The following is a 26,337-nucleotide window of genomic DNA, read 5'->3' on the forward strand; positions in this document are numbered from 1 at the left end:
AGGGAGGAGAGGGTTGCGGCAGGGACGCCGCGCGCGCGCGGCAGCCTGGGACTTGTATTGAGCGGCGCGGCGCGGTGGCGCCCGCGGAAGCGCCCCAGAAGGCGGGCGGAAGCCGGCTGCGGGCTGCGCGCGGGGCGGCGGGGCGGCGCGAAGCCAGGTCTCGGGGCTGGGCCCGCAGCATGCGCGCGGCCTGGGAATGAACTTCGCGGCCGGCCGCCGCGCGCTCCGCTGGCTGCCGCGGCCTGGGACCCGGCCGCTGACCCGCGCCGCCATGGAGGTGGCCCTCCGGGGCGCGCGGAAGATCCTCTGTGTGGCCGAGAAGAACGACGCTGCCAAGGGCATCGCCGACCTGCTGGCCGGCGGCCGCGTGCGGCGGGTGAGGAGGCCCGGGGCGGGCGGGACGGGGACGTGCGCCGCTGCTCCCGCCGGCGGCCCCCCGACCGGCGTGCGGAAAGGGCCTTAGCGTCTCGGCCGTTTGCTTGGAAACCGCGGGCCCGCCTTGCGCGGCGGCGGGCGCGGGGCTCGTCCGGCCCTCGAGCCGCCCGGGCAGGTCTGGCCGGCCTCCCGCGACGTGCTCTCGAGCCCAGGACCCCTCCGCTCCCCCGCCCTCAGCGTCCGGGGGTCGGAGGCGGCGTCGGCACGAATTCGGGGAGACGGCTGCTGGGGCACAGAGGAGAGGGCCGGTGAGAAAGATTTGGGAAGGAGGTGGCACGGAGAGCTGTTCGGGACAGTCTGTCAGTAGCACAGGTGCATCCTGAAAAGCACCTTTTCTGGATGTTTCCAAGAGCACGGAGTGGAAGTCCCCAGCTCTTTTTACTTGGAAACCCCAGGGCTGTCAGGCCTGTGTCGCCGGGGTGTGGACAGTGAGAACAGGAGCCGAGGTTGTGCGGGTCCCGACTGAGAGCGTCGCCTCTTTTCCGGAGCTGAGAGTCTTGGCCAACTTAACGGGGTTCTGGGCTGCTTGAGACGGGCCCACCTGCACAGGGCTGAAGTCCGTATCCTTCGGGGAACCTTTTCCTCCCATTCGTCCCCCCGCCCGGGTCAGGGCAGCTCATGAGACGCTGTCTCGAGGTTCCGGGAAGGCAGCGACAACGGCAGAGAGAGGGCGCGGTGCGCGGGTTGCTTCTCCGAGCGCCTGCCACCCGGCCCTGGACTCCAAGCTCCGCGCGAGAGGGCTGTGGCTGCTTGGTCAAGTTGCTGGGTTCCCAGTGCCTGGCACCTGTCTGGAGCACAAGAGACTCTCAGGAGGTACTTGCTGGAGGAACATCTGGGCTCAGTCTTGAAAGTTTTAGCCGGCAGTGGAGCGGGCCTGTTCAAAAGCGGAGACGTTGGGGGTGTGGGTTGCTGGCTGGAGGAGCCAGGGAACACAGCCAGAGGGGTGCGTCTTGAGAGCGCCCCGGTTGCTGTGTGAGGGCACGCAGTTTGGCCACATCTCCTATGTTCCCCAGGTCGTGCATCTGTCACGCTAGTGAGTCCCCGGTTTCTCACCCCAGAGGAAACCCCACCCCACTCCTCCCAGCTGCTGGCAGTTACTCGTCTGCTTTCTGTCCCCAGAAATTTGTCTCTTCTGGGTATTGCATATAAAAAAAAGTTCGCGTAACACCTGGCCTCTTGTGTTGGGCTTCTTTCACTTGGCATTTTTGGAATCCGTTTACCCTGCGGCGTGTGTTAGTGTGTTAGTCAGGGAGATGGATCCGCCGTGTTTATCCATCCTTCAGTGGGAGGGTGAGCGGGGTGGTTTTGGCTGTTGGGAGTGGAGCTGCTGTAAACAAACATGCGCGAGTTCTCCTTTGAAAACCTGTTTTCAGTTCTTTGGGGGACATTCCCAGGAGCCGCTTGTTGGGTCATAAGTTAACTATACGTTTAACTTTTGAGGAAGTGCCAGACTTTTCCACGGTGGCTAAAACACTGCACACTGTCAGTGTTCCAGTTTCTCCACATTTCGTCAACACTTTTTCTTCCCCTCTTTCTTTTTTTCTTTCTGTTTGTGTGTGTGTGTCTTTGTAGGGCCGAACCCTCGGCATGTGGAAGTTCCCAGGCTAGGGGTCAAATCAGAGCCATAGCCGCCAGCTTACACCACAGCCATAGCAACTCGGGATCCGAGCTGCGTCTTCGACCTAGACTACAGTTCATGGCAATGCCGGATCCTTAACCCACTGAGCAAGGCCAGGGATCGAACCCGCGTCCTCATGGTTCCTAGTCGGGTTTGTTAACCACTGAGCCACGACAGGAACTCTGTTTTGTTTTTTTTCTTTTCTTTCTTTTTTTTCTTTGTTTTCTGTTTTCTTTTTTTTCTTGGTCTCGGCCTGCAGGGGCTTATTGCCTGTGGATCTTGGTTCTCAGACCAGGCGTTGAACCTGGGGTGGAAGTGCCGGGTCCTCACCACTAGATTGAGAACTCCCCCTCTTCTTTAATTTTCACCATTCTCGTGTGTGTGAGATATTTGTCATGGTTTTAATTTGCACTTCCCCAATGATAATGACACTGAGCATCTTTGCCTGTGCACGTTGGCCGCTGTGGCTCCATCTGCTTTGGAGACGTGTCTGTCCTTGTCTTTCGCCCATGTTTGAATTGCCTTTTTGCTGTTGAGCTGTAGGAGATCTTTATCTGTTCAGGATACTAGGTTCTTGTTAGATACTTAATTTGCGGATATTCTCACTCATTCTGTGGGTTGTCTGTGGCTGCAGCGTGGGGAAGTTCCTGGGCCAGGGATCGAACTCAAGCCACAGCAGTGACCATGCTGAGTCCTTAACCGCTAGGCCACCAGGGAACTCCTGTCTTCGCTTTCTTGATGGTGTTCTTTGACGAAGCCGGCCTAACTGTTGCTCCTTCGTTCGTTGGTGATACTTGCACTGTCATGTCTAAGAAACCATTGCCAAACCACGAAGGCCGTGAGGAGCTGCTCCTGTGTTTCCTCCTTTAGAGTTTAAGCTCTTCTGTTTAGGTCCTTGATCCATTTTGAGTTATTTTTCTATGTGGTGTAAAGTGGGCGTTGACCACCGTTCTTTTACATGTGGACGTGCAGTTTTGCCCAGCACCGTTGGTTGAAAAGACTGTCCTTTTCCCGCCACGTGGCTGTGGCGTCCTTGTCAAAATTCGCTTGGCCATGGATGTTTCTTTCGGGAGTGTCTCTTCTGTCCCCTCCTCTGTATGTCTGTGCTCACGCCGGTGCCACGCTTTTTCATTACCGTAGGTTGGGGGTAGGTCTTGAAACTGGGCAGCATGAGTCCTCCTACTTTGTGCTTCTCTTTCACGATGTTTTTTGGTGACTCGGGGCCCTTGCGGTTCCCTACGAACGTGCCGTCTTAATACCGAGTTCTCGAATCTGCGACCGTGGCTTGTCTCTGCATTGGTTGAGGCTTCTGTGATGTCCTCTAAGCGTGTGCTGTGGTTTTCGGGGTGTCGGGGATGGAGTTGTTTTCTCACTGTCCTTTCACTGTTCATGGCATTGGTTTGGGGCTGTGGTCTCGTGCCCTGCAGCTTTGCTGGCTTTGTTTATTGACACTGATCATTTCATTGTGGCTTCTTCAGGGTTGTATCTCTAAGGTCACGTTGACTACACATAGTTCTGCTTCTTCCTTTACAATTTGAATGTCTTGTGTTTCGTTTTCCTGTCCAGCTACTCTGGCTAGAACTTCTAGTAATTTGGGGTAACAGTGGCAAAAACAGGCATTCTTGTTTCGTTCTGATCTTAGAGGAAGAGCTTTCAGTCCTGCACTGTTGAGCAGGCTGGTGTGTGTGGGTTTTCTGTAAATGCCGCACTTCACTTTATCAGGAAGGGTGTTGCATTGTTATCAAATGCTTTTTCTGCATTCCTTGAGGGGAGCAGTGTGGGTGTCGGGGGGGTGGTGGTGCTGGGGTCGTATTTGTGTTTTATTAGGTGATTGGGGCACAGAGGACTTGATGGGTGAAAGGCTAGCGTCGGGGAGGCAGCTGTCGGGGTGCTCCCTGTGGGGTCGCAGGGAGCCGAGAGGGAGGAAGCGCAGATAAGAGCAGTCAGAGAGGTCAGAGTTCGCCGCGCTTTCCCGCAGTTTGGTCCTTCTTCCGGAAACGACTGCCATCATTCCCCTTTTCTCCTGAGGAGCTCCTACCTTTTAAAAGAAAACCAGAAGAGACGGCTGAAGAGCACCCTGCTCTGGGAAGTCTTTCCTCGGCGCCTGTGCCCCGGCCTTCTCTGTTTGCAGATGCGTCTGAGCCGCGGGGGGTGCTGGCGGTTGTCGTGGGTCGCGTTCTCGGTGGCTGGGCCCTCTCTCCCATGGTGTGTCACTCCCCAAGACGTGACAGGTCTGTTCCTTTATTGACCTCACGCAGCCTGCCTCGGATGACGTGGCCCTTGCCTTTGGGGGCCTTAAATTCTGCCGGAGGAGCTAAGTCCTCCGCACGCCCAGCTTGTGGGGGACTCAGACGCTGGGCCTTGCAGCTTTGTGACGGCAGGACCTAGCGATGGCTGTGAGCCACACGGCAAGCTGTACTTTCTTTGTTTTTCTTTTTTTCTAGGGCCGCACCTGTGGCATATGGAGGTTCCCAGGCGAGGGGTCGAATCGGAGCTGTAGCCGCTGGCCCACACCACAGCCACAGCAACGCCAGATCCGAGCCTCGTCTGCGACCTGCCCCACAGCTCAGAGCCATGCCACTGAGCGCGGCCAGGGCTCGAACCCGCAGCCTCGTGGCTCCTAGTCGCGTTCGTTAACCACTGAACCATGGCAGGAACTCCAAGCTGCACTTTCTGATGGCACTTAGACGGCCGTTTGGAAAAGGCTTTCAATCGGATCTCCTGATCTGTTCACATCTGAGAGAAATTCCCCAAAAGGTGCACCTTTTTTCTTCCGCAGTGGTGACCGTTGCCGGCAGTTCACGTCAGCCATCCCCCACCCGCCCCCAGCGACCACTGCTAACTGATGAGCGCTGCAGAGGACTTCTCTGCGGCCGCACGCTTTTCTCATGGCTCTGTTTTGGTGTCAGGAGGCGAGATCTCGAGCCCCGTAGGTGCCCAGTGGCCGCGTGCTCCATCCCTGCCCAAGCCGGGACTCCCCTGGCTCTTGTTTTAGTTCTCATGACGTGGGTGGCCCTGCCGGAGAGATCACCGAGGCTGCGTTCGCGGTCTGTCTGCTAGCTGTTGTACTTCTCGGCCCCAAAACTGCTGTAATTTGGGAGCAATGCGTTGCCCTGTGCGGCCCCCGGAGGTGGAGGCCCGCGTAGCTGAGGGCGGGCCCCAGCCGGGGAGGCGGGCTCGCCGTGCCAGGAAAACGCTCGACCTCCCCGAGACCGACCTCTGGTGGCAGAGGCTGCCAGGGAGAGCCCCGGACCCGGCTCGCACATGTGCGGTGGGTCCCTGCCGGGAGCGGGTCAGAACCGCAGCTCCAGACTGTTCTCAGGAGACCACCGAGCTGCACCTCGGGAGCCTCTGGGCTGGAAGGAGAGGCTGTGAGCCAGACCCGGCCTGGCTGCAGCCAGAGTCCGTGGACCGGTCCTGTGTCAAGTCCACGTGACTGTTCGGGGTGGCTTCGGAGCTTTTTTAAGAAGAGGTAGAGGAGTTCCCGTTGTGACTCAGTGGTAACGAACCCGACTGGTATCCGTGAGGAGGCGGGCAAGGATCCGGCATCGCACAGGCTGCAGTGTAGGTCACAGATGTGGTTGGGATCCGCTGTGGCTGTGGCTGTGGCCAGCAGCTGTCGTTCTTGTTTGACCCCTAGCCTGGGAACCTCCATATGCCACGGGCAGGCCTGAAACAAGCCAAAAAAAAATGGGGTGGGGGGGTAGGCTTCTCTTCTCGGGTACCAAAGGGCTTGGCGAGCAACGGGAGTTTGGGCCGAGGTTCTTTGCTTGGCAGCACCCGACCTGGGAACTGGAGTAGCCGGTACTGAAATCAGAGCCTCCTTTAGATGGGCGTTTTCTCTGGAAAGACAGTGTCCCGCACAGGAAGCCTGATCTTCTCTACCAGGTCCTTGGCCCTCGGAGGGTCCCCAGGCCCCACTTGGCCTGTGTCTTCTGTGCCATGTTGGGGAAGCTGCACGAAGGATACCTCGAGGTTCCCGGGGTGAACTGCTTGCCCGGTACCGCCGGTGTCTTGGTGCAGTTCTGTGGCCGGAAGTGTGCGGGGAACGGGGAAAACTGGCGAGAGACGAGTGTCCTCCTCCTCCCTGCGGCACTTTGTCCTGTGGCCTCGGACAGGCCCATTCTCAGCTGTGCGCAGCTGTCACGTGGTCACCTGCCAGCAGGGAAACTCTGTGGGCTCCCCCAGCACATTCGAGGGACCCCTTCATCAATGGTCTTAGTAACTCCGGAGGTGCCGTGCGGTTTTCATACCCCTGCTCATCAGGGTTTTGCTGGACCTCTGTGTGTGGAATCCTCTGTGTGGGGTGATGTATGTATTTTCTTTATTTTTGTTCTGTTTTACAGAGGGAAGGACTTTCTAGATTCAACAAGATCTATGAGTTTGATTATCATCTGCTTGGCCAGGTAGGTGCTGGAGTGTTTCTATCATAGCCGAGGTGACTTTTCAGAGCCATGTGCCGTTTTGGTGGTCATTCCTTGGATTTTAAGTTGTGGCTGTAAGAAAAGCAGCTGCTTACTACAAGCCCTCCTTAACTATTTAAACCAGAAGAACCAGCTCGGTCATTGTACTACATGTATCTTTTAGGAAGAACTATTGTTACCGCAAAGGAAAGATGGAGTTCCCGCTGTGGCTCAGCGGTAACAAACCCGACTAGTATCCATGAGGACTTGGGTTTGATCCCTGGCCTCGCTCAGTGGGTGGTGGATCTGGTGTTGCTGTGTGCTGTGGTGTGGGTCGCAGACGCGGCTTGGGTCCCACGTTGCTGTGACTGTGGTTAGGCCGGCAGCTACAGCTCCAATTCGACCCCGAGCCTGGGGACTTCCTTATGCTGAGGGTGCGGCCCTAAAAAAGAGAAAAAAGAAAAGAAAAAGAAAAATTATTGTTATGACCAGTGATCACTTTACACTTTATAAGGAAGTCCCTTTTTTTTGTTAAGATGTAGTCCTGATCTCAACTCTGTAACAAGGAGGACTCTGACACGCAGTAGCTCACGGTTAAAGTTCACAGTAGCAGCACGAGCGCCGTGATTGTGTCACTGGGGCTTTTGGCTTTGAAGAGCTGTATTTGTTTGTTTCTTCCCAATCCGCTGGGTTGTTTTGGTTTGTTGTATTTTCTTCTTGGCCACACTCAGAGCATGTGGAAGTTCCTGGGGCAGGGCTTGAACTCTGTGCCGCAGTGGTGACCTGGGCCGCTGCAGTGACAGCACTGGACCCTTAACCTGCTGCACTGTGACAGAACTCCTATTTTTCTGTTTTTTTGTTTTTGTCTTTTTGCCGTTTCTTGGGCCACTCCCGCGGCATATGGAGGTTCCTGGGCTAGAGGTCGAATCGGAGCTGTAGCCGCCAGCCTATGCCAGAGCCACAGCAACGCGGGATCCGAGCCACGTCTGCAACCTACACCACAGCTCACGGCCACGCTGGATCCTTAACCCATTGAGCAAGGCCAGGGATGGAACCCACAACCTCATGGTTCCTAGTCGGATTCGTTAACCACTGCGCCACGACGGGAACTCCTAATAGACTTTTTCAAGAGCGATTTTAGGTTCATAGAAAAATTGAGAGGGGAGCTCCCATTGTGGCTCAGTGGTAATGGACCCAACTAGTATCCACGAGGATGCAGGTTTGATCCCTGGCCCCACGCAGTGGGTTAAGGATCCAGTGTTGGCCCTGAGCTGTGGCGTACGTCACAGATGTGGCTCAGATCTGACGTTGCTGTGACTGCGGTGGAGGCTGGCAGCTGCAGCTCCGATTCGACCCCCTAGCCTGGGAACCTCCATGTGCCACAGCTGTGGCCCTAAGAAGAAACTGAGAGGAAGGTACAGGTATTTCTAGCCTGTCCCACCCCTACACATGCACAGCTGCCCCTTAGCAGCCGCCGCCAGCAGCTGGTATGTTTGGTCGGACGGAGGAACCTCGGGGCCGTCATCACCCCCGGAGCCCACGACTCCGTGGCGTCTGCCCCTCGCGCCGCGTCCGCTGTGGCTTTGGACGCACGTACCACGGCGTCGTGCTCCCGTCGTTGCAACGCGCCGAGCGTTTCCACCGCACTCAGCACCCTGTGTGCTCCGCCTGCCTCCACCCACCCCGCCACTCCCTGCTTTTCCTGTGGTGGAAGGTCCCCCTTTTCTCTGAACGGTTGGGCGAAATTAAGTTGCTTCGAGACTGACTGGAATTTGTTGTCACTCAGAACGTTACTATGATAATGACGTCGGTTTCGGGACACTTGCTGGCTCACGATTTCCAGATGCAGTTTCGCAAATGGTCAGTGCAGCTCCTGGGGGCGGTGGTGTCTCGGGAGGCTGGGGCTGTGGGTGCTCCTGAGCGACTTAGAGCAGTCGGGTGACGGCCTCCTTGCTCTCGTAAGGGGTCTCCCCACACCCCGGGCGGCGGGCAAACAGCAGGGATTTCTCCCGGTGATAGAGGCTAGACGTAGGAGGACGGAGCACCTGCTCGGTCCCCTGAGGGCCTTCCCCGGGCTGTAGGCCACTGCTCTCCGCGTGTCCTCATGCGGGGAGGGTCTAGGGAGCTGGCTGGGTCCCTGCAAGGGCACGCATCCCCTTCAGGAGGCTCCACCCTCACGGCCTAGTCTGGGGGGGCTTCTGACACCGTCACGTTGCTGTCGGGATTCCGAACCAGAGACCGCAGTGGTGACCTAGACTCACTGCTTCCTTGTGAGTCTTCACCACGTGGTTGGAATAAACGGTCACTTCAGGTGTGTCCCCAGATACCCAGACCTTTCTCAGGCCGCCGCTGCCGCCGCCAGCCTGCACGTAGCCTGTTGCAGGTGTGCAGGGAGGTCCCGGCGTCCCCCCTTAGCAGCTGCCGCTGATCGTCCTGGGCGTGCATTGTGCCCGGCTCACAGCCTTGCTTGGAACCCCCCAGCGTCTCCACGGGGGACGTGGTGGGGACAGGTCCGTGAGGGCCCTGGAGCCGCTTTCTCCCGTTAAAATGGAGGACTTTGCATCAGGTGCCGCAGGAGGATTTTCTGTGTTTTCATCTCTTTTCCAGGCAGAGCTGCAATCCTCTGGTGCTCTTTGAAGCAGACATTGAAAAGTACTGCCCGGAGAATTTTGTGGACATCAAGGTAGGATCTTTTGCAGTTATGCGGCACTGGCGTGGAACAGCCCCCACACAATCAAACCCCGTGATCGCTGGGTTTTGAATGCATTGGGATGGAGGGATGAGGTTTTCCACCAAGTACCACAACTTAAAGGGTTCCCACCTGCTGTAGAAGGGAGGCTGTTTAAGCGAATTGGCTCAGGGCCTGAGTGGCCCTTGGTCTGAGGAGTGGCCCTTGGTCTGAGGAGTGGCCGCGCGCCGAAGCCCCGGGAAGGAGTGCTGTGAGCTGCTCGGTGCCCCCGCCCCGGGTGCGAGTGCGGGCCGTGGGCCGCGTCCCTCGCTCACTGCCAGAGCGGGGCTGAACCCCGGCGGCGCTGTGGGCGGCTTCCCCCGTGCCTGCCTCTCGGGCTGGCGGCGTCCCGGCCCTCCGGAGCAGCGGGGCAGACCTGGGCAGAGCCGTCGACTGACCCTCTCCTCTCCCCCCGCCCCGCTGGGTGCCAGAAAACTCTGGAGCGGGAGGTGCGGCAGTGCCAGGCCCTGGTGATCTGGACCGACTGTGACAGAGAAGGTGAAAACATCGGGTTCGAGATCATCCACGTGTGCAGGGCTGGTGAGCATCCGGCGGGGACGGCGGGGGCGTGGCGGGGGGACGGCGGGGCGCGGCGGGGGCACGGCGGGGCCGCAGCGGGGGCGCTCCTGCCGGCTGCACGTGCGAGGCGTGGTGCCTGAGCCCCCCGCGCTCCCCCGTTGTATGTCGAGGCGTTCCTGTTGTGGCTCAGTAGCAAGGAACCCAGCTGATGTCCATGAGGTTGCGGGGTCGATCCCTGGCCTCGCTCAGTGGGTTAGGGATCCAGCATCGCCCTGAGCTGTGGTGCAGGTCACAGTTGCCGCTCGGATCTGGCGTGGCGGTGGCGGTGGCAGTGGCGTGGGTCGGCAGCAGTAGCTCCCACTCAACCCCTGGTCTGGGAACTTCCGTGTGCCCCGAGTACAGCCCCGAAAGAGAAAAAAAATGTTGCGTGTTCACGAGGAACGTGGACGGCATGTGTAAGGCGCAGAGACGAATTCCAGAATGTTCTGTGCAGTCTTGGTTTTTAGTGTTCTGTGCTTGTGCGATGCCTTTAATTAGTAAAGTGTTGAAATGCGCGTGATGACCCCTGGGACTCGGCGGGCGAGCAGCCTCCCGGGCTGCAGAGCGTGCAGGCCACCTTGCGCTCCGGCTGTTGCGCTCGCAGCTGCAGTGATGCCGTCTTCCAGGCACGGTGCAGCCCCTGAGTGATTCCCACAACGGGGCAGCCCCCGGACCTTCCTGTCGGTGACATCATCCGTTTCGCTGACGGTCTGAGCGCTGGTGAGGGTGGGGTCTCCAAGGGCCGCAGAGAGGCTCCAGATCGGGCAAAGCTGCTCTCCGCCGTGGCTGTGGACGGCTCAGCCCTGTCGTCGCTGCCAGGGTTCCCTCTGAGGCCGCCTGTGGCTGATGGAAGCGAAGCAGCTTCTCGAACGGGTCCGTCCCTCGTTGCGTGCGGCCCGGGGGTGGTGAGCCGACGGCCCTTGGACCCGCCGCCTCTCTTTCCGCAGTGAAGCCCGACCTGCCGGTGCTGCGAGCCCGTTTCTCCGAGATCACCTCCCGGGCCGTCCAGGCGGCCTGTGAGAACCTCACGGAGCCTGACCAGCGAGTGAGCGACGCCGTGGACGTGAGGCAGGAGCTGGACCTGCGCATCGGTGAGGGGCAGCGGGCTGGCGGGGGGCGCGGGCTGGGGCGTGGACCGTGTCGCTGGATGTGACCGCACCGCCCACCCCTCCTCCCAGGAGCCGCCTTCACCAGGTTCCAGACGCTGCGGCTGCAGAAGGTCTTTCCCGAGGTGCTGGCAGAGCAGCTCGTCAGCTACGGCAGCTGCCAGTTCCCGACGCTGGGCTTCGTGGTGGAGAGGTTCAAAGCCATTCAGGCCTTTGTGCCCGAGGTCTTCCACAAGATCCGAGGTGAGGCGGCCCTTTGTGCAGGGCGTGGGGCCGGGGCGTCCCGGGGCTGACTCAGAGGGCGGCTTGAGTCTCGCTGCCTCTCGGCCCCTCGTCTCCACGTTCAGAGCCCGGGGGGGCTCCCGGGTCGCAGTCACTGGCTCTGACCCTGCCGGACCTCCTCGTCCCCCCGCAGTGACGCACGACCACAGGGACGGCGTGGTGGAGTTCAGCTGGAAGCGGCACCGTCTCTTCAGCCACACGGCTTGTCTCGTCCTCTACCAGCTGTGCATGGAGGTAGGAGGGCTCGGGGCCCACCCCCCCCGAGTCCGCAGCCTCGCCCTCGCTGGCGGCGGGGGGACCCGTCCCTCTCTGAACTGAGCTTTCAGTTTCATCCTGGGTCGTCCCTTGGGCACCAGTCAGACTAGAGCCCCAGGAAAACAGCACTGAAGGTGGGGAAGAAAGGCCTCTGGGACTTCAGGCAGAACCAGAAACACTAGGAAACGTGTGGCTAAGATCCTGCCCGGAGCAGCAGCGCACGCCCACCGGGGGTGGGGAAGGGCCCGCCAGGCCCTTCTAGACCCGGGCTCGGAGCTGGAGGGAGGCTAGACTCCCTCTCCCGCTGGGCGGATGTCGGCTCCGGCCACGTGGACGGCTTCCTGCAGCGGCTGTGTCTGGAAAGGAGGCTGAGGGAGCCGGGGGGCGGGGGCGGGGTGGGCCTGCTCAAGGGCCGGGGACGCAGAAGGGCGCCCCGGCTGACCTGGCAGAGCCCAGCAGGAGGCGGCCACGGAGGGATGAAGGCCTTCGGCCACAGGCCAGCATCTGGTTTCCCCGCAGGCGGCCTGCTTTGCGGTGCTGGTCCGTCACTTTGCTTGTTGCAGCCTGTTTGACCCAGGGCTGTGCACGGCGGGTCCTGACGCACTCAGAGGTGTGTCGTCAGGAGCCCCGGCGGGTCCACTGTGGAGCTGGGGGTGGGCATTGAGCGCCTGCTCCGTGCTGTGCACTGTGTGTTCTGTCTCATCTGCCCCAGGTCGGGGGTGGGGGGGCGACCCATTTTACAGGTGGGGACGCTGGAGACGGTGGAGTGTGGAGTGAGCACAGACACACCGGAGCTCGTGGGGGGCCTCTCGGGAGGCACCCTGTCTCCCCCGCTCTGCCCTGTAACCTGGAGGGTCACACGGCCTGCCTGTTGGTGACCCTGCCGGAGCTGTCTGTCCTGTAACCAGGCCCGCCCTTTGTGTCCTTTGCTGGGATGCGGTGCAGGAGGGCGTGGCTGGGGGACACCTGGAGCTCCTGGCCGGGGCTCCGTCCCCAGTCTGCTTGTGGGGGGGAGATTAGGGTTCTGACGTATAAACCCCTCCATGAGCACATCACCTAAGCTGAGCCCCGCCCATGTGTGTTCTCTCCAAAATGTGAGGAGCTTGGGCTTTTTTCTTTTTGCTTTCTAGGGGTGCACCTGCAGCCCATGGAAGTTCCCAGGCTAGAGGTCCAGTCAGAGCTACAGCTGCTGGCCTACCCCACAGCCACAGCAACGCAGGATCTGAGCGCGTCTGCGACCTGCACCACAGCTCACAGCCACGCCGGATCCTTAACCCACTAAGTGAGGCCAGGGATTGAACCCACAACCTCATGGTTCCTCGTCTGATTGATTTCTACTGTGCCATGACGGGAACTCCTGAGGTTGGTCTTAAGATTAGGGTTCTTCAGTTGTATTATGTAACTTCTGTTTCTAACCCGTATTATTGGATTTAAAACGAAAAATCAGGAGCTCCCATTGTAGCTCCGTGGTAACAAACCCAACTACTATCCATGAGGACTCGGGTTCGATCCCTGGCCTTGCTCAGTGGGTTAAGAATCCGGTGTTGCCCTGAGCTGTGGTGTAGGTCGCAGATATGGCTCAGATCCTGCGTTGCTGGGGCTGTGGTGTAGGCTGGCAGCTCCAGCCCTGATTTGACCCATAGCCTGGGAACCTCCATATGCCACAAGTATGGCCCTGAAAAAAATAAACGAATGAATTAAAAAAACAAAGCCGTGACAGTGAGCAGGTGTAGGTGAGAAGCCACACTTAAGGGGCGCCTGGCTCCAGACAAGGAGCTTTGGGGCTTTTGTGAACTTGCTTTGACCGGGAAGGCAGCACTGGCGTCCGACACCCACCGGGCTCGAGGCCGTCACCCCGGGTGGGAGCAGGGCCTCTGGGGCAGTGCTGCGGGCAGTGCTGGGAGCAGGGCCCCTGCGGGCCATGTGGGGGGCGGTTGCAAGCAAGCCGGGGAGATGCTCCAGCAGGTCCCAGCGGCGCCTGCGTGTTTGGCTTTTCCAGGACCCCAGGGCGACCGTGGTGGAGGTCAGGTCCAAGGCAAGGAGCAAGTGGAGGCCTCAGGCTTTGGACACTGTGGTATGTTCGGGGCCGTGCGGCCGGGGCTGATGTCGTGGTTGGGACTGGCTTTCCGGGTGTCAGGAGGCGTCACTTCTCAGTGCGACACGAGAACGCGCTTGGGAAAAAGAGATGCTGAAGCCCAGGCTGCTGGCCTCTTAGTTACCTCACGACTTCGGGAAACGTGGAGACAAAGCAGCCGTCACTTGCTGTCCTTAGGTCGTTGCTGATGGGGTGGGTGGCTCCCCGGGATCCTTGTTTTTACAGCGTCAGAATTGGAATGGCTAGTTCTTCCCACCCAGGCATCTTTTAAAAATGTTTTTGTTAGAGGTCCCCTCGTGGCTCAGGGGTTAACAATCTGACCAGGAACCATGGGGTTTCGGGTTCGATCCCTGGCCTCGCTCAGTGGGTTAAGGATCCGGCATTGCCATGAGCTGGGGTGTAGGTCACAGACAAGGCTCGGATCTGGTGTTGCTGTGACTGGTGTAGGCTGGCAGCTACAGCTCTGATTTGACTCCTAGCCTGGGAACCTCCATGTGCCGCGGCAGCGGTCCAAGAAATGGCAAAAAGACAAAAAAAAAAAAAAAAAAAAAAAAGTTTTTGTGTAATTTACGTAAATATCACTTAAACAGCCACTATGTGAGCCTCCCCTAGAACAGGGCTGCTCAAATTTTTTGACCCCGAGAGGAGCCACCCCTGGGACACAAGTCTGAGTAAGCCACGTTGGGGGTGCCCTTCCCCGTCTCCACCTGGCAGGGAAATTCGGGGGTGGGTACTTTGGGGCCCAGTTCCAGAGGATGAAGTGCCAAACGTGCAGCGTGTCCCAGGGTTCGCGTGGTGGTCCCCGAGCAAGTTCCCAGGCGGCCGGGTTACGGATGCACGCCCGCAGCCTCGGTCCCGGCCGCCTCTGCCGGGGGCCCTCGTGCCCAGGGCCCAGGAATCTGGCCGCTCCCCGGCTGATTCTTGTCCTGCTCAGCGGAGTCTGAAGACCCCGGGCTGGGGGCTGGCCCTGCCTGCAGGCCCAGAAACCCTTCTTCAGCTCAGCCTGTCGCAAGGATGTGTGACAGTGGCTGGAGGGATGGGGCCGGCGTTCTGAAGATGAGGCGTGTGGCCGTCGTGCCTCTGGCTGTGCCCTCACCCGCCTGCCCACGTGTCAACAGGAGCTGGAGAAGCTGGCTTCGCGCAAGTTGAGAATAAACGCCAAGGAAACCATGAGGATCGCGGAGAAGCTCTACACTCAAGGGTGCGTGTCCGTCCCCGTTTGGGGACAGGCCTTGCCGCGACTTCCTTGAGGCGAGATGGTGTAGAAGGAGAGCCGGGGAGACACAGAGCCCCGCGGTGGAAGACTGGGGATAAACCGTCCTGCGGGCGCCCCGGCAGCGGCTGCCGTGTCCTGGGAGAGCCCACGCCTGCGCAGCCGCCGAGGCCCTCAGCAGAGCAGGTCTCAAGTCGCGTGTTGGCCTCGACTCCTCTTCTGGGACGCGGACAAGCCGTGTCGCAGTCCCTTAACCTGCTAAGAGGGGAGCCTGCAGAGCCCCTCTGGACCCTCAGCGGGCAGGGCCTGGGGTCCTGCCACCCTCAGGGGCTGTCGCTGCCGGCAGACCCTCCCGCCTCGGGTCACGGGCGCCCGAGTCGTCCAGGGACCGCGTGGCCCTCACTGGCTGGAGCAGCCGCCACGCGCCAGAGCTGGCTGTCGAGCGCGTGAGATCTGGGTTGTCAGGGTCGAGAGGTGCGGCGCCTGTGACCGTCCAACAGTGTCGAAGGCCTGTGGGAGAGGGAGGACGCCGGCGTCCCAGTGCTCCGCTGAACGCCCGCCGCGCGTGGGGTCCACGGCGCAGCCTGGCGGCGTCGCGCTTCCTCTGCTCTAAGGAAAGGGCGGGACTCACCCTGGTGCCCGTGCCCACCGACGCGGGGCCGGGGCTGTAGCAGGCGTGCCCTGCCCCGTGCTGCCTGCGCTCATCCCCGACCCCAGGGCGTGTCCCTGCTGCCCCCCGCCCACGGGGGAGCCACAGCGCAGGGCGCTCGCCGTGTGGGTCCCGGTGGGTCACTCGGGCTGCTGTGGGCGGCACCGTGCTCTCCGGCCAGTTGAGCCGTTCTGGACCAGTTTCGCCATTTTCTGTTCTATGCGTTTGGCTCACCCTAGGTACATCAGCTACCCGAGGACGGAAACAAACATCTTCCCCAAAGGCTTGGACCTGGCGGCCCTGGTGGAGCAGCAGACCTCAGACCCGCGCTGGGGGGCCTTTGCCCGCAGCATCCTGGAGCAGGGCGGCCCCACCCCACGCAACGGGAACCAGTCCGACCAGGCCCACCCCCCGATCCACCCCACCAAGTACACCGACAGCCTGCAGGTTGGTTTCCCGGCCGTGCTGCCCGCCGGCCCCGCGCGGAGGTGCCGGGTCTGAAGTGGGTTTGGACCCTCCGAGGACACATTTTGAGATGTGTCCTCCCCTTGGGAAAAGAGACGTCTGGGTCAGGACGTGCTCCCCCAGGAGCTCAGCCTGGCCTCCCTGGAGACTGCACGGTGGGCTCCCCCCCGCCCGAGCCCCGGCCCTCCACACGCCTCCCAAAGTACAGGAGGAGGGTGTCGGGAAGGAAACAGTTGTCTGCAGTCCGGCATCTCCTGCCGAGACCCTCAGCTTTCAGTTAAACCTTAACGTTAAGTGGGTTTCTGACCCGTCTTTCCGTGTGAGCACTTCCCCACGTGCCAAAATGTTTTAAAGCCTGGTATTGAATGATCGCATAGATGGACTGTAACTTACTTTGCCAAATCTGGTTTTGAAAGATTAAGTTGTTTCCAGCTCATTGATACGTAACGTACTAAGGGGTCTCACATTGAATACGTGATACTGTTCGTGTGGCTCCGTTTCCTCTGAAGACGCTCTCAGCGAGTTCCCGTCGTGTCTCAGCGGTTAACAAACCTGACTGGCATCCATGAGGTTGCGGGTTCGATCCCTGGCCTCGCTTCGTGGGTTAAGGATCTGGCGTTGCCATGAGCTGTGGTGTAGGTCACAGACCCAGCTTGGATCCCGCGTTGCTGTGGCTCTGGCTTAGGCCGGCGGCTACAGCTCCGATTGGTCTCCTAGCCTGGGAACCTCCATATGCCGTGGGTGCGGCCGTAAAAAGAAAGAAACAAAACACTCTTAGAAAGAGAGTCGCTGGACGTGAGCCTCCACCCCTCAGCGGTTTTGACAGACAGAGCCGCCGGAGCTCCTCGGTCACCACATCCGTGGAAAGTCACTGTGAGCCCCGTGCCGCGGGCTTGGTCTGAGGCTGCCGCCCGCGTCCTCGCCCTACGTCTCTAGCGTAAGGGGTGTCTCGGTGACCTCTGAGCTCTCAGCCCGTCTTCTGCTTAGACGGCGTCACGTCAGGACTCCCTTCACAGGCGTGAGGGCAGGTGGCCCTGCCTGTCTTTGCCTGGTCGCAGCTGGGAAGGCCGTCAGCCCGCACCGTGAGCGGCAGAGGGTCCCCGACGACAGCCAGGTCGAGCTGCCGGCGGCGCCGAGGCCCTGGCGGGGTGTCCAGGGGCTCAGGCGCCTCTTCTCGCAGGGGGACGAGCAGCGGCTCTACGAGCTCATCGTGCGCCACTTCCTGGCCTGCTGCTCCCGGGACGCGCAGGGCCAGGAGACCACCGTGGAGATAGACATCGCGCAGGAGCGCTTCGTGGCCCACGGCCTGGTGATTCTGGCCCGGAACTACCTGGACGTGTACCCCTACGACCACTGGAGCGACAAGGTGCGGCGTCGCAGGGCCCTGGGCCGGGGAGGGTGCCGTGCGGGGTCTGACCGACGTCGGCTGCCCCCGCAGGTCCTCCCCGGCTACGAGCGAGGCTCCCGCTTTCAGCCCAGCACCGTGGAGATGGTGGACGGGGAGACCAGCCCGCCGCAGCTGCTCACCGAGGCCGACCTCATCGCCCTCATGGAGAAGCACGGCATCGGTCAGTGGCTTGTCAGCATGGGGCCTGGCGGCTCTGGCGCCTTCCCCGCAGCCGTGACGCGGGCGCTGGGTTCAACCCCCGCCCCGGAGCTGCAGGGAGGCTTGGAGCAGTTGGGAGCTCGGGCAGGGTGCAGAGCCTGTGAGAGGAAAAGCACGGTCCAGGTCGCCCGGTCCTTCCTGCCCCGAGCCACTGCCCTGCGGCGTCCCCGCGTGGGCTCGTGCCTCCTGCCCCTCGGGGTCTCAGCGGGGCCGCCCTGCCCAGGTCCTGTCCAGAGAACGCGGTATTTCGGGCCCACATGGGATGTGCTGTTCGTCGTGTTCTCAGGAGAGTCTCGACATTGTACGTGGCAGGGGTTCACACACCCTTTGCAGCACCAGGGCGCCTGGCGGCCAGAGCCCTCGCTCCCCGGGCACAGCGGCTGGGCTTTGAGGGCGGCCCGTCTCTGTCGCTCACGCCTGCCTCGCTCACCTCTTGGCACGTGCCAGGCCCTGTGGAGTCTGCTTCCTGCTCTTCGCCCTGGGCGGCTACGTGCCCTTGTCGAAGCATTTCCCTGATGGGTTACGAGTCAGAAGTTGGGGTTGAGGAGTTTCTGCTGGGGCGCAGGGGTCATGAATCCAACTTGACTTCAGGGGCTCAGGTTGCTGCAGAGATGCAGTCTCTCACCTGAGAGCTTCTGTGCTTTGGGTGTGGCCCTAAAAAGACCAAAAAAAGGAAAAAGGAATGGGGTTAATAAAAACAACCGGGCCAGGAGTTCCCATCATGGCGCAGTGGTTAACAAATCCGGCTAGGAACCATGAGGAACCATGAGGTTGCGGGTTCGATCCCTGTCCTTGCTCAGTGGGTTAACGATCCGGCATTGCCGTGAGCTGTGGTGTAGGTTGCAGATGCGGCTCGGATCCCGCGTTGCTATGGCTCTGGTGTAGGCCAGTGGCTACAGCTCTGATTCGACCCCTAGCCTGGGAACCTCCATATGCCGCCAGAGTGGCCCTAGAAAAGGCAAAAAAAAGGAAAGAAAAAAGAAAAAAAAAACCAGGCCAGCATTGTTTTGCCCCTAAATCCTGTGGCCCAAGCGTCACAAGTGGGACTCGTGACTGAGGTGCCCCCGCCAGTGCCCACCACAGCTTTAGGGTCGCCCCTGGCGCTCCGTCCGTCCCTTCAGGGGTTCGTCCAGGAACAAACCGCGCCAGCACGTTAGTCGTGGCAGGAGGGCGTCTGCAGGGGCGGCAGACTCCCCGGGGGCTGGGGGTCCAGCGGCGGGGGGGCCGCTGAGTGACGCAGGGGCCCGCAGGTACCGACGCCACGCACGCCGAGCACATCGAGACCATCAAGGCCCGGATGTACGTCGGCCTCACGCCCGACAAGCGCTTTCTCCCCGGGCACCTGGGCATGGGGCTCGTGGAAGGTGAGGAGGCGGGCCGGCCGGGGGCGGGGGGTGCCGAGGCCCCCGCGGGCTCGTCCAGGCCGCAGCAGACGCGCTCTGCCCGCAGGCTACGACGCCATGGGCTACGAGATGTCCAAGCCTGACCTGCGGGCCGAGCTGGAGGCCGACCTGAAGCTCATCTGCGAGGGGAAGAAGGACAAGCTGCTGGTCCTGCAGCAGCAGGTGCAGAAGTACAAGCAGGTCTTCGTCGAGGCCGTGGCCAAGGCCGAGAAGTGAGTGCGGGCCCGCCGCCCCCGCCCCCCGGGCTCTCCTGGGGCCACGCCTGGATGCCAGCCCCCTGGGTGCTTCTGGGGCCCCGGTGCCCACGGGCGGGCTGGCTGCGGCTCCGCACCCGAGTGGGCTGCTCCTTGGCACGGAGCCGTCAGTCTAGGAACAGTAACGAGACAGACCCGGCCCGGTCGTTCTGGGCCATCGGCTCTGGAAGCCGTTCTCTTCATTTCAGTTCTGCCCGGGCCAGCAGGTGTGGAGTGTGGGGACACCCGGGTGCTGGCGCCTGACCTTTGTCCTCTGGAGATTTGGAGGTGGCCGGAGCAAACAGCCTGTGTGTGGTCCGTTAGAAATAACACGTGTTCTGCCCTGAGCCAGTTTCGAAGGGCGGCGCATGTGCTCGTGTGAACTTGAATCCAGGCAGACTCTGGAGCGTGTATGGTTTTATCTGACGTGGGGCTGCTGACAGCGCGGAAGGGCCTGCCCGTGCTGGGTCGCTCCCCGGAGCTGCCGGGTCAGAGGCGCAGGGCCGCTCGGCCAGCACGGCTCCCCGTCGTGCCCGGGGCCAGCCGCTCCCCATGTGTCGACACGCGTGATGTGTGCATGTCCGCGTGTTCAAGACGCTGTGCTCTTCCTTCAGGTTGGACGAGGCCCTGTCCCAGTACTTCGGGGCAGGGGCAGAGGTGGCCCAGCCGGAAGCCCTCTACCCGGCCGTGTCAGAGCCCATCAGGAAGTGCCCGCAGTGCGGCAAGGACATGGTCCTCAAGACCAAGAAGGGCGGCGGGTCAGTGCCCACTGTGCCCCCCAGTCCCGCACCACACAAGGCTGGGCACTGCGGGGTGGTTCTCCAAGGCAGGCCTGCCGTCACCACCCCTGGGTCAGGTCTGGGTGACGTAGCGGTGGCCTTGGAGGTGTGAGGCGCTGTGGGAGTCCCGAGGTGGCGGGGGAGCCGTGCCCCCAGGGATGGATGTCACTCACCCAGAGTGGAGGGGGCACAGACCTCACTGGTGGCACACACAGGCTGTGTGCCCTGGAGCAGCTTACAGACCCACACTGAGCCCGAGATTCTCAGCAGCATGGGAGCCTCAGAGCATCTAGGCTGCCACAGGCCTGGGCCCCTCTGTGGTCAGGGCATTGCTGGTGGCTTGGTTGCTTGGTAAGAAGAGAGCAGGGGAGTTCCCTGGTGGCCTAGCGGCTACGGACTGGTAGGTAGTGTCACTGCTGTAGCTTGGGTTGCTCCTGAGGCTCAGGTTTGATCCCTGGCCAGGGAACTCTTGCCTGCCGCGGGCCCGGCCAACAGAAAAGCAGAGTCCGCAGTAACCTTTTGTTCAGGGAGGTGGGAAACAATTGCAGGTTAGTTGTCCTGTCGCCTGGTGGCCGCGGCTGTGTCCTCCAGGGATGCGAGTGTCTCCCAGGGTCAGCTGGAGAGGGTGCCTGGCCAGACAGCGACCTTTCCCGTGAGTCTCACGGTCCGGGGGCTCTTGCCTGACCCAGGCCCCTGCTCCCCAGGTTCTTCCTTAGCTGCACGGGGTTCCCAGAATGCCGGTCAGCCGTGTGGTTCCCTAACACAGTGCTGGAGGCCAGCAGGGACGGGAGCGTGTGTCCAGTGTGCCAGCCGCACCCTGTTTACAGGTGAGCTTCCCCGGGCACCCTGGTTCCTCGGCCCCTGCATCCTTCACCTCCCGTCTCTGCCTTTGTCCACCTGAAAGCCAGCCCCCACCTGTCCTGCCTTCCCTCTTTCTGCCGGGCAGCTGCTCTGGAGGCCGAGGAAGGTGCCCCTCCCCGCCCCCGCCCGAGAGCCCGGAGCCCCCGTGGCCTGGCCCGCCTGGTCCTCCGGCTGTGCTCCTGGGGCCCCGTACGCGCTCAGGTGTCGTCGACGAGCCCAGAGAGCTTCATCGTGGGTCGTGTTTATGGAGATTTACCGTGTTCTGAATCAGACCGCAGGCGTCTTTTAAGACGTCTGTTTATAGGGAACACGTCGCACACGAAGGCAAACATGTTCTTAGGATGGGTTGTGCCTACTTCCAAAGCAAAAAAACCCGAGAAGACTCTGCCTCCTGTGTCTGCCAGTCTGACACCTGGCTTGACAGGAGGCGTTAGGAGTCTTGGTTCAGCACCTGCAGTCGGTCTGCCGGCCTCGCTGGGTGTTGGAGGCGTTGGAAAGCTCCAGGCCCGCGCACGGGACAGTGAGCGCAGAGCGGAGTGCTTCTCGCTGTTCCCACGCGGCTTGCCTCACGCTGCGAGGCCCTCAGCCACACACATCGGCGGGGACTGCTCCTGGGCTCCCTTTGTGGACGATGACGGGTCTCAGGAGCTCGCGTGGGGTCTCCTGGGCGAGGGGCTGGGCTGGACCCAGCGCTCCAGACGAGGGAGCCGACGTGCGCCCAGCAGGTGACATGTTTCCCCCCGCGGCCTCACCAGGTTGAAGTTGAAGTTGAAGCGCGGCAGCCTCCCCCCGACCATGCCCCTGGAGTTCGTTGGCTGCGTCGGCGGATGTGATGAGACCCTGCGGGAGGTCTTGGACCTGAGGTTTTCCCGAGGGCCCCCCGGGCCTTCCCAGCCCGCCCACCAGCCCTCTGGCTACCTGCAGGCCAGCCAGGCCCTGAACAGGATGGACAGCCGTCAGCACGGCCACCCCCGGCCTCCTGACACCAGGCAGGCCAGGCCCTCGAAGGCACTGGCCGGCGCCCTGCCCCCACCCGCAGCGGACGAGCAAGGCAACTCGGTGACCTGCAACTGCGGCCAGGAGGCCCTGCTGCTCACCGTGCGGAAGGAGGGCCCCAACCAGGGCCGCCAGTTCTACAAGTGTGGCAGCGGTGGCTGCAGCTTCTTCCTGTGGGCCGACAGCAGCCGCCCAGCAGAAGGGGCGCCGCCTCCCTCGGCGTCCAGACCCCTGGGCGGCTCCCTGGGACTCCCGCCGGGCTCGGGGAACCCCCCCGGTGGGTCTGGCAGCCCCGGTGATGCCAGCAGTGGCAGCGCGTCCTGCCTGTGCAGCCAGCCTGCGGTCACGCGCACTGTGCAGAAGGACGGGCCCAACAAGGGGCGCCAGTTCCACACGTGCGCCAAGCCCAGGGAGCAGCAGTGCGGCTTCTTCCAGTGGGCGGACGAGAACGTGGCCCCAGGTGAGAGTACGCAGGGCCTGCCGCTTGTGCAGGAGCAGGGGCGGCGGGACGGGGGGCGCTGGCTGCCTTGCTCCTCGTGCCCGACTCTGTCACCGTCCGTGAGGTCACAGCGGCTTTGCTGCGGGCCCTTTGTGAACCTGGAGCCTCGTTCTGCAAGATCAGGCCCTGCCCTCACGTCTGGACCTGCCTGCAGTGCGCAGCCTGGGTCCCGTGCCCCTCAAGTGGGCATGGGAACCGCCCGGACACAGGGCTAACGTAGAGGATGTCCCGCGGTCACCTGCCCGCTCCGGGCACCGCAGAAGCCTGGTCGCCTCTCATGAGGGCGAGCAAAAGGCCTGACGGGAGCTTTGCTGTGGGACGGAGCTGGTTCAAGGCCCAGCCGTGTGACCTTGAACCGCCCGCACCCCCCGAAGCAGCTTCTCATCCGTTTCCTCAGTAAGAAGGGTGCCTGCCTGCCTGCTTCTCAGGCTCCTGTTTACTTAGACTCGCTGGGATTCTAGCACCCGTGTGCCCGCGCCGCACGGGGGAGGAACTGGGGCTGGGGCTGGGGAGGTGCGTGTGTGGGCTCATCCCGCAAGCATCAGGGCCTCACTGGGCTCCCCCGGGGGACGGGCCCGCTGGCCGTTGGGTAACGGGGCGGTCTGCACTGCGAGGCCTGTGTAAGGACTGGAAGGATCCAGAGCTCAGGCTTCCTGCGTGGAGGGTGGAGCAGATGCAGCTCACGCCCTGCTGCTCTTGCCGCCTCCGCACACGCTCAGGCAGCTGCTTGCTTTGTCCCCACCTGCGCCTGTGAAGTGACACTGTGCCCCCTCACCAGGGCCAGTGGTGGGACCAGCGGGGCCTGGGGTTCTGCCTGGAGCAGCTGCCTGGGGCAGGGTGGCGGGCCTGCCTTCCGCGCTCAGCTCCCCGCCCTCTTCCCGCAGGGACTTTGGGAGGCCCCCCCTGGCCAGGGGGCAGCGGAGGACGGCAGGGTCCCGAGGCCAGAAGCAAAAGAGCCCGGGCTGGGTCCTCGGACAGCGGGTCCGCAGCCAAGAAACCTCGGAAGTGCAGCCTTTGCCACCAGCCTGGACACACCCGTCCCTTCTGTCCTCAGAACAGATGAGGACGGACGCAGTCGAGAGGGCGCCTTCCCCGCTGCTCGTCTTGGGACAGGCGTTTCTCTGGGGCCAGAGGGTCCGTCGCTGCCCGGGAGGCTTCAAGGAAAGTGGCAGCTCGTGGCATCTGGCCTGTGTGTAGGCGTCCGGATCCAGACCGCTCTCGAGTAGGCCACCTCTGTCGGACAGTGGCTCTCTGTCTGGGGCTCAGGAACAGCCACGGCCGCTGCTGAGAAGCCGTGGAGGTGGCCCTGCAGCGATCCTACGGTGGCAGTGGTGTTAGCGCATTGGCAGGAGTCGGGGGCCCTGCAGCTGAGCCTCTAGCGCAGGCCCTGGACCGCGCTGAGAGAGGGTGGGAGGCCAGGGAGTGGCTCCTGTTCTGAAGTGGTGTCTGTAGAAAGCGCTTTTCTTTATCCAGAAGCTGCTGCAGCCGGGCCCGCCCACAGCTCACGTGCCTTAATAAAGATCGCTACTCCTGGACCCTGGTGGCGGATGGCGTGGCATCTGGCGGATGCTGGCGGGAGGGATGGGTACAGACGCCAGCGCCAGCCTCATCCCTTCCTCCCAGCCCCCGTGAGCTGGCCCACCCAGCCCCACACTGTCCGCCAAGGTTGCCACACGCCTCATCTGGCGTCGCAGGAACCCCCAGGGTCGACGGAGAGCTGTGTGGGCTGTTCCGTGGTTTAGTGGACAAGCGGGCGTGGGCTGTGAGTGGCCCAGCATTGCGTGGCTCAGCATTGCGTGGCTCAGCATTGCGTGGCTCATGGAGGCGAAATAACTGTCCTCAGCCCTCGGGACTCCTGGCTGGACGGCGGGATGCTGGAAGTGTGGGGGCGTCGGGTCCATGGCTGTGGCCGTGGCCCTGCCACCTGACGGCCTGGTCTCTGCGGTTCTACCTGTTCTGAACGCTGCATGTAAAGGGACCACGCTGCCCGTGTCTGCCTCTCTCCCTGAGCGTTGCGCCTTCCGAGTCACCCTCGTGCCTTTTTCTGGCTGAGCTAGTGCCCCTGTGTGGGTGGCCCCGCCGTGTCAGTTTGTCAGCTGGCGGACCCCTGGGTCCTTGCCACCTGCTGGCTCTTGGGAGCAGTGTTGCTCTAAACCTTTGTGTTCAGGGATTTGAGCGCCCGTTTTTATGGTGGTGGCGGTGGTGGTGATTCTTGGGGATCTGCCGCCGGGGCGGAGGCGCTGGGTCGCTGTGATTCTGCATTTACCCTTTCAAGGACCCACTAAGCCGTTTTCCACCACAGCCGCGCCATCGTGCGTCCTCCCCTTTGGTCTGTGAGGGCCCCTGCGTCTCCACATCCTCGCAAGCACTCGCTCTCCCTCTCAGCTTGTGGCCATCCTCGGGGTGTGAGGCCGTGGCTCGCGGCTCTGCGTTTTCCTAGCCACCACCCACGGCCAGCGTCGTTTCAGTGCTTGTCAGGCCTTTCGTGCCTCTTTTGAGAAATGCCTTTCAGTCCTTCGCCTGGTTCCAGTGGGTTGTTGGTGCTTTTGTGTTGAGTTGTCGGACGCTAGCACGTTCGTGGATCTCCGTCTACCCAGGCCAGCAGCGTTCGGAGCAGTGAGAACTTGATCCCTGCCCTGCAGACCAGACTGTGCAGCGACTAGGAGAGCCCGTCTGGCCCCCACACGCCCCTGGGCACCTCCCAGCTTCCCTGCCAGGTAGCACCCAACCCCCGTGGGAAGCCGGAGGCGAAGGCAGCCCCTGTCCCCCCGGGAAAGGGGGCCCTGCTGACTGAGTGCCAGGCCTGCTGTGCCCACGTCAGATGCCGGCTGTCAGGACACTGAGCTGGGGCCCACGCTGCCCTTGGGGTGAACCAGCCGTCTCCCTTCAGGCCTTCAGACTCGGGGGTCCTTGCAGGGTCTGAGCTCAGCTGGCGGCAGGAGGGGCTGTAAAGCCTGGCAGCCGTTTCTGCAGAGGGCAGTGTTCGTGTGGTGGGGGAAGGGATGCTGGGTCAGTCTGGAAAGTTCGCTGGCTGTCAACACACGAGCGAGTGAGCCTGAGGCCTCGGGGCGCTGAACTGCTGTCTCAGGAAATGGGCAGCATCACAGAGGACCAGTGCTGGCCTTGGGGACACCCTGGGATCCTGTCACCCCAGCTCCAGTGTCCTGTCCTTGATAAACTAAGTGCAACCAAACCCTGATACTGCTGGACTTTTTCAAAAGACTGTATTTTTCTGATTATAAGAGAAAAATGTACTTACGGAAAATGCCGGAGTTCCCATTGTAGCTCAGTGAGAACGAATCTGACTAGTATACATGAGGATTCGGATTCAATCCCTGGCCTCGCTTAGTGGGTTAAGGATGCCGTGAGCTGTGGTGTAGGTCGCAGATGTGGCTCAGACCCCACGTTGCTGTTGCTGTTGCTGTGGCTGTGGTGTAGGCCGGCAACTGCAGCCCCAATTCAACCTCTAGCCTGGGAACCTCCATATGCCGTGGGTGTAGCCCTAAAAAGCAAAAAAAAAGACAGAAAACACTAATGAGCGAGATATCTGCAACCTGGCAGGGTGAAGAAGCCCGCTGGTTTCCAGGTGGGCAGTAGCTCTGGCACTTGACCCAGGGACTCCTGGTCCCCAGAGGAGGCGCCTGAGGGCCCCCCAGGCTGAAGGGGGGGAAGGGGCCTTTATGGGCCCAAAAGTCAGTAAGTGCCTGCCTCGCGGGTCTTGTTGGGGTCAGTTCTCGAGGCAGGTTTTGGCCCATCGAGGCCTCGGCACCAGGTGGCTCCTCAGCTGACACTGAACAAACTCCGCCTTTTCATGCCTCCCAGCAGATGGGGCCCTGCCTGGAGGTGAACGTGGCACACGCAGCACCTACTCAAAGTAACACACCTCCCCCAGGGCGAGGGCTGCCTGGGTGCTCCGAGGGCTTCTCCCCACCCTCCCAGCCGAGGCCCTGCGCTTTGGGGCTGGGTGCCAGCCTGCTGACCACGGCCCCACCAGATTTGGGCCCTTGGCCTGAGCCACGTGCAGGCCCCGCCTGCTGTCCCAGCCTCTGATGAGCCAGCTCACACACAGACTTCCCTGGGGGCTGCTGCTCTTCTCTGAGAGCACAGCCTGAAGCCACCGCCACGCAGCACATGCAGGCCCCAGGGGTGGCGT

At 61.7% G+C, this 26,337-nt stretch overlaps 2 protein-coding genes across 4 annotated transcripts in view; one reads left to right on the forward strand and one right to left on the reverse strand.

Annotated features, from left to right (window-relative positions):
- On the forward strand, positions 1 to 25,377 carry TOP3A (topoisomerase (DNA) III alpha). Of its 2 annotated transcripts, none has more exons than XM_021067987.1 (19): positions 1 to 376; positions 6,400 to 6,459; positions 8,243 to 8,316; positions 9,064 to 9,139; positions 9,616 to 9,724; positions 10,690 to 10,833; positions 10,921 to 11,091; positions 11,264 to 11,364; positions 13,385 to 13,459; positions 14,599 to 14,681; positions 15,582 to 15,789; positions 16,988 to 17,173; positions 17,246 to 17,375; positions 18,664 to 18,777; positions 18,863 to 19,028; positions 19,664 to 19,807; positions 20,533 to 20,655; positions 21,445 to 22,145; positions 23,069 to 25,377. In XM_021067987.1, exons 1-19 carry the CDS (start codon positions 197 to 199, stop codon positions 23,245 to 23,247), a joined length of 3,024 nt encoding a protein of 1,007 aa, XP_020923646.1. In that variant the 5' UTR covers positions 1 to 196; the 3' UTR covers positions 23,248 to 25,377. The 2 variants fall into 2 exon arrangements, with proteins under 2 accessions (XP_020923646.1, XP_020923645.1); XM_021067986.1 differs by lacking the exon at positions 1 to 376 and adding an exon at positions 592 to 1,248.
- Positions 17,782 to 26,337, reverse strand: part of MIEF2 (mitochondrial elongation factor 2) — a 14,323-nt gene continuing 5,767 nt past the window's right edge. For both annotated transcript variants that reach the window (XR_002337405.1, XR_002337406.1), the window contains exons 5-6: positions 23,691 to 23,694; positions 17,782 to 17,793 (exon numbers count right to left, since the gene is read on the reverse strand). The gene's annotated coding sequence lies outside the window, so the exon portion shown is untranslated. The remainder of the gene's footprint in view (positions 17,794 to 23,690; positions 23,695 to 26,337) is intronic.

Source organism: Sus scrofa, chromosome 12, assembly GCF_000003025.6.
Source record: "Sus scrofa isolate TJ Tabasco breed Duroc chromosome 12, Sscrofa11.1, whole genome shotgun sequence".
Lineage (NCBI taxonomy): Eukaryota > Metazoa > Chordata > Mammalia > Artiodactyla > Suidae > Sus > Sus scrofa.

What these genes read in the sequence shown, in the direction of transcription:
- TOP3A (XM_021067986.1), top strand. Translation starts at nt 1,054, where the DNA reads ATGAGACGCTGTCTCGAGGTTCCGGGAAGGCAGCGACAACGGCAGAGA. An exon ending in TCTACCAGCTGTGCATGGAG is followed by an intron (nt 11,365 to 13,384) that starts GTAGGAGGGCTC and finishes TGGCTTTTCCAG; the next exon opens with GACCCCAGGGCGACCGTGGT. An exon ending in AAGACCAAGAAGGGCGGCGG is followed by an intron (nt 19,808 to 20,532) that starts GTCAGTGCCCAC and finishes CCTGCTCCCCAG; the next exon opens with GTTCTTCCTTAGCTGCACGG.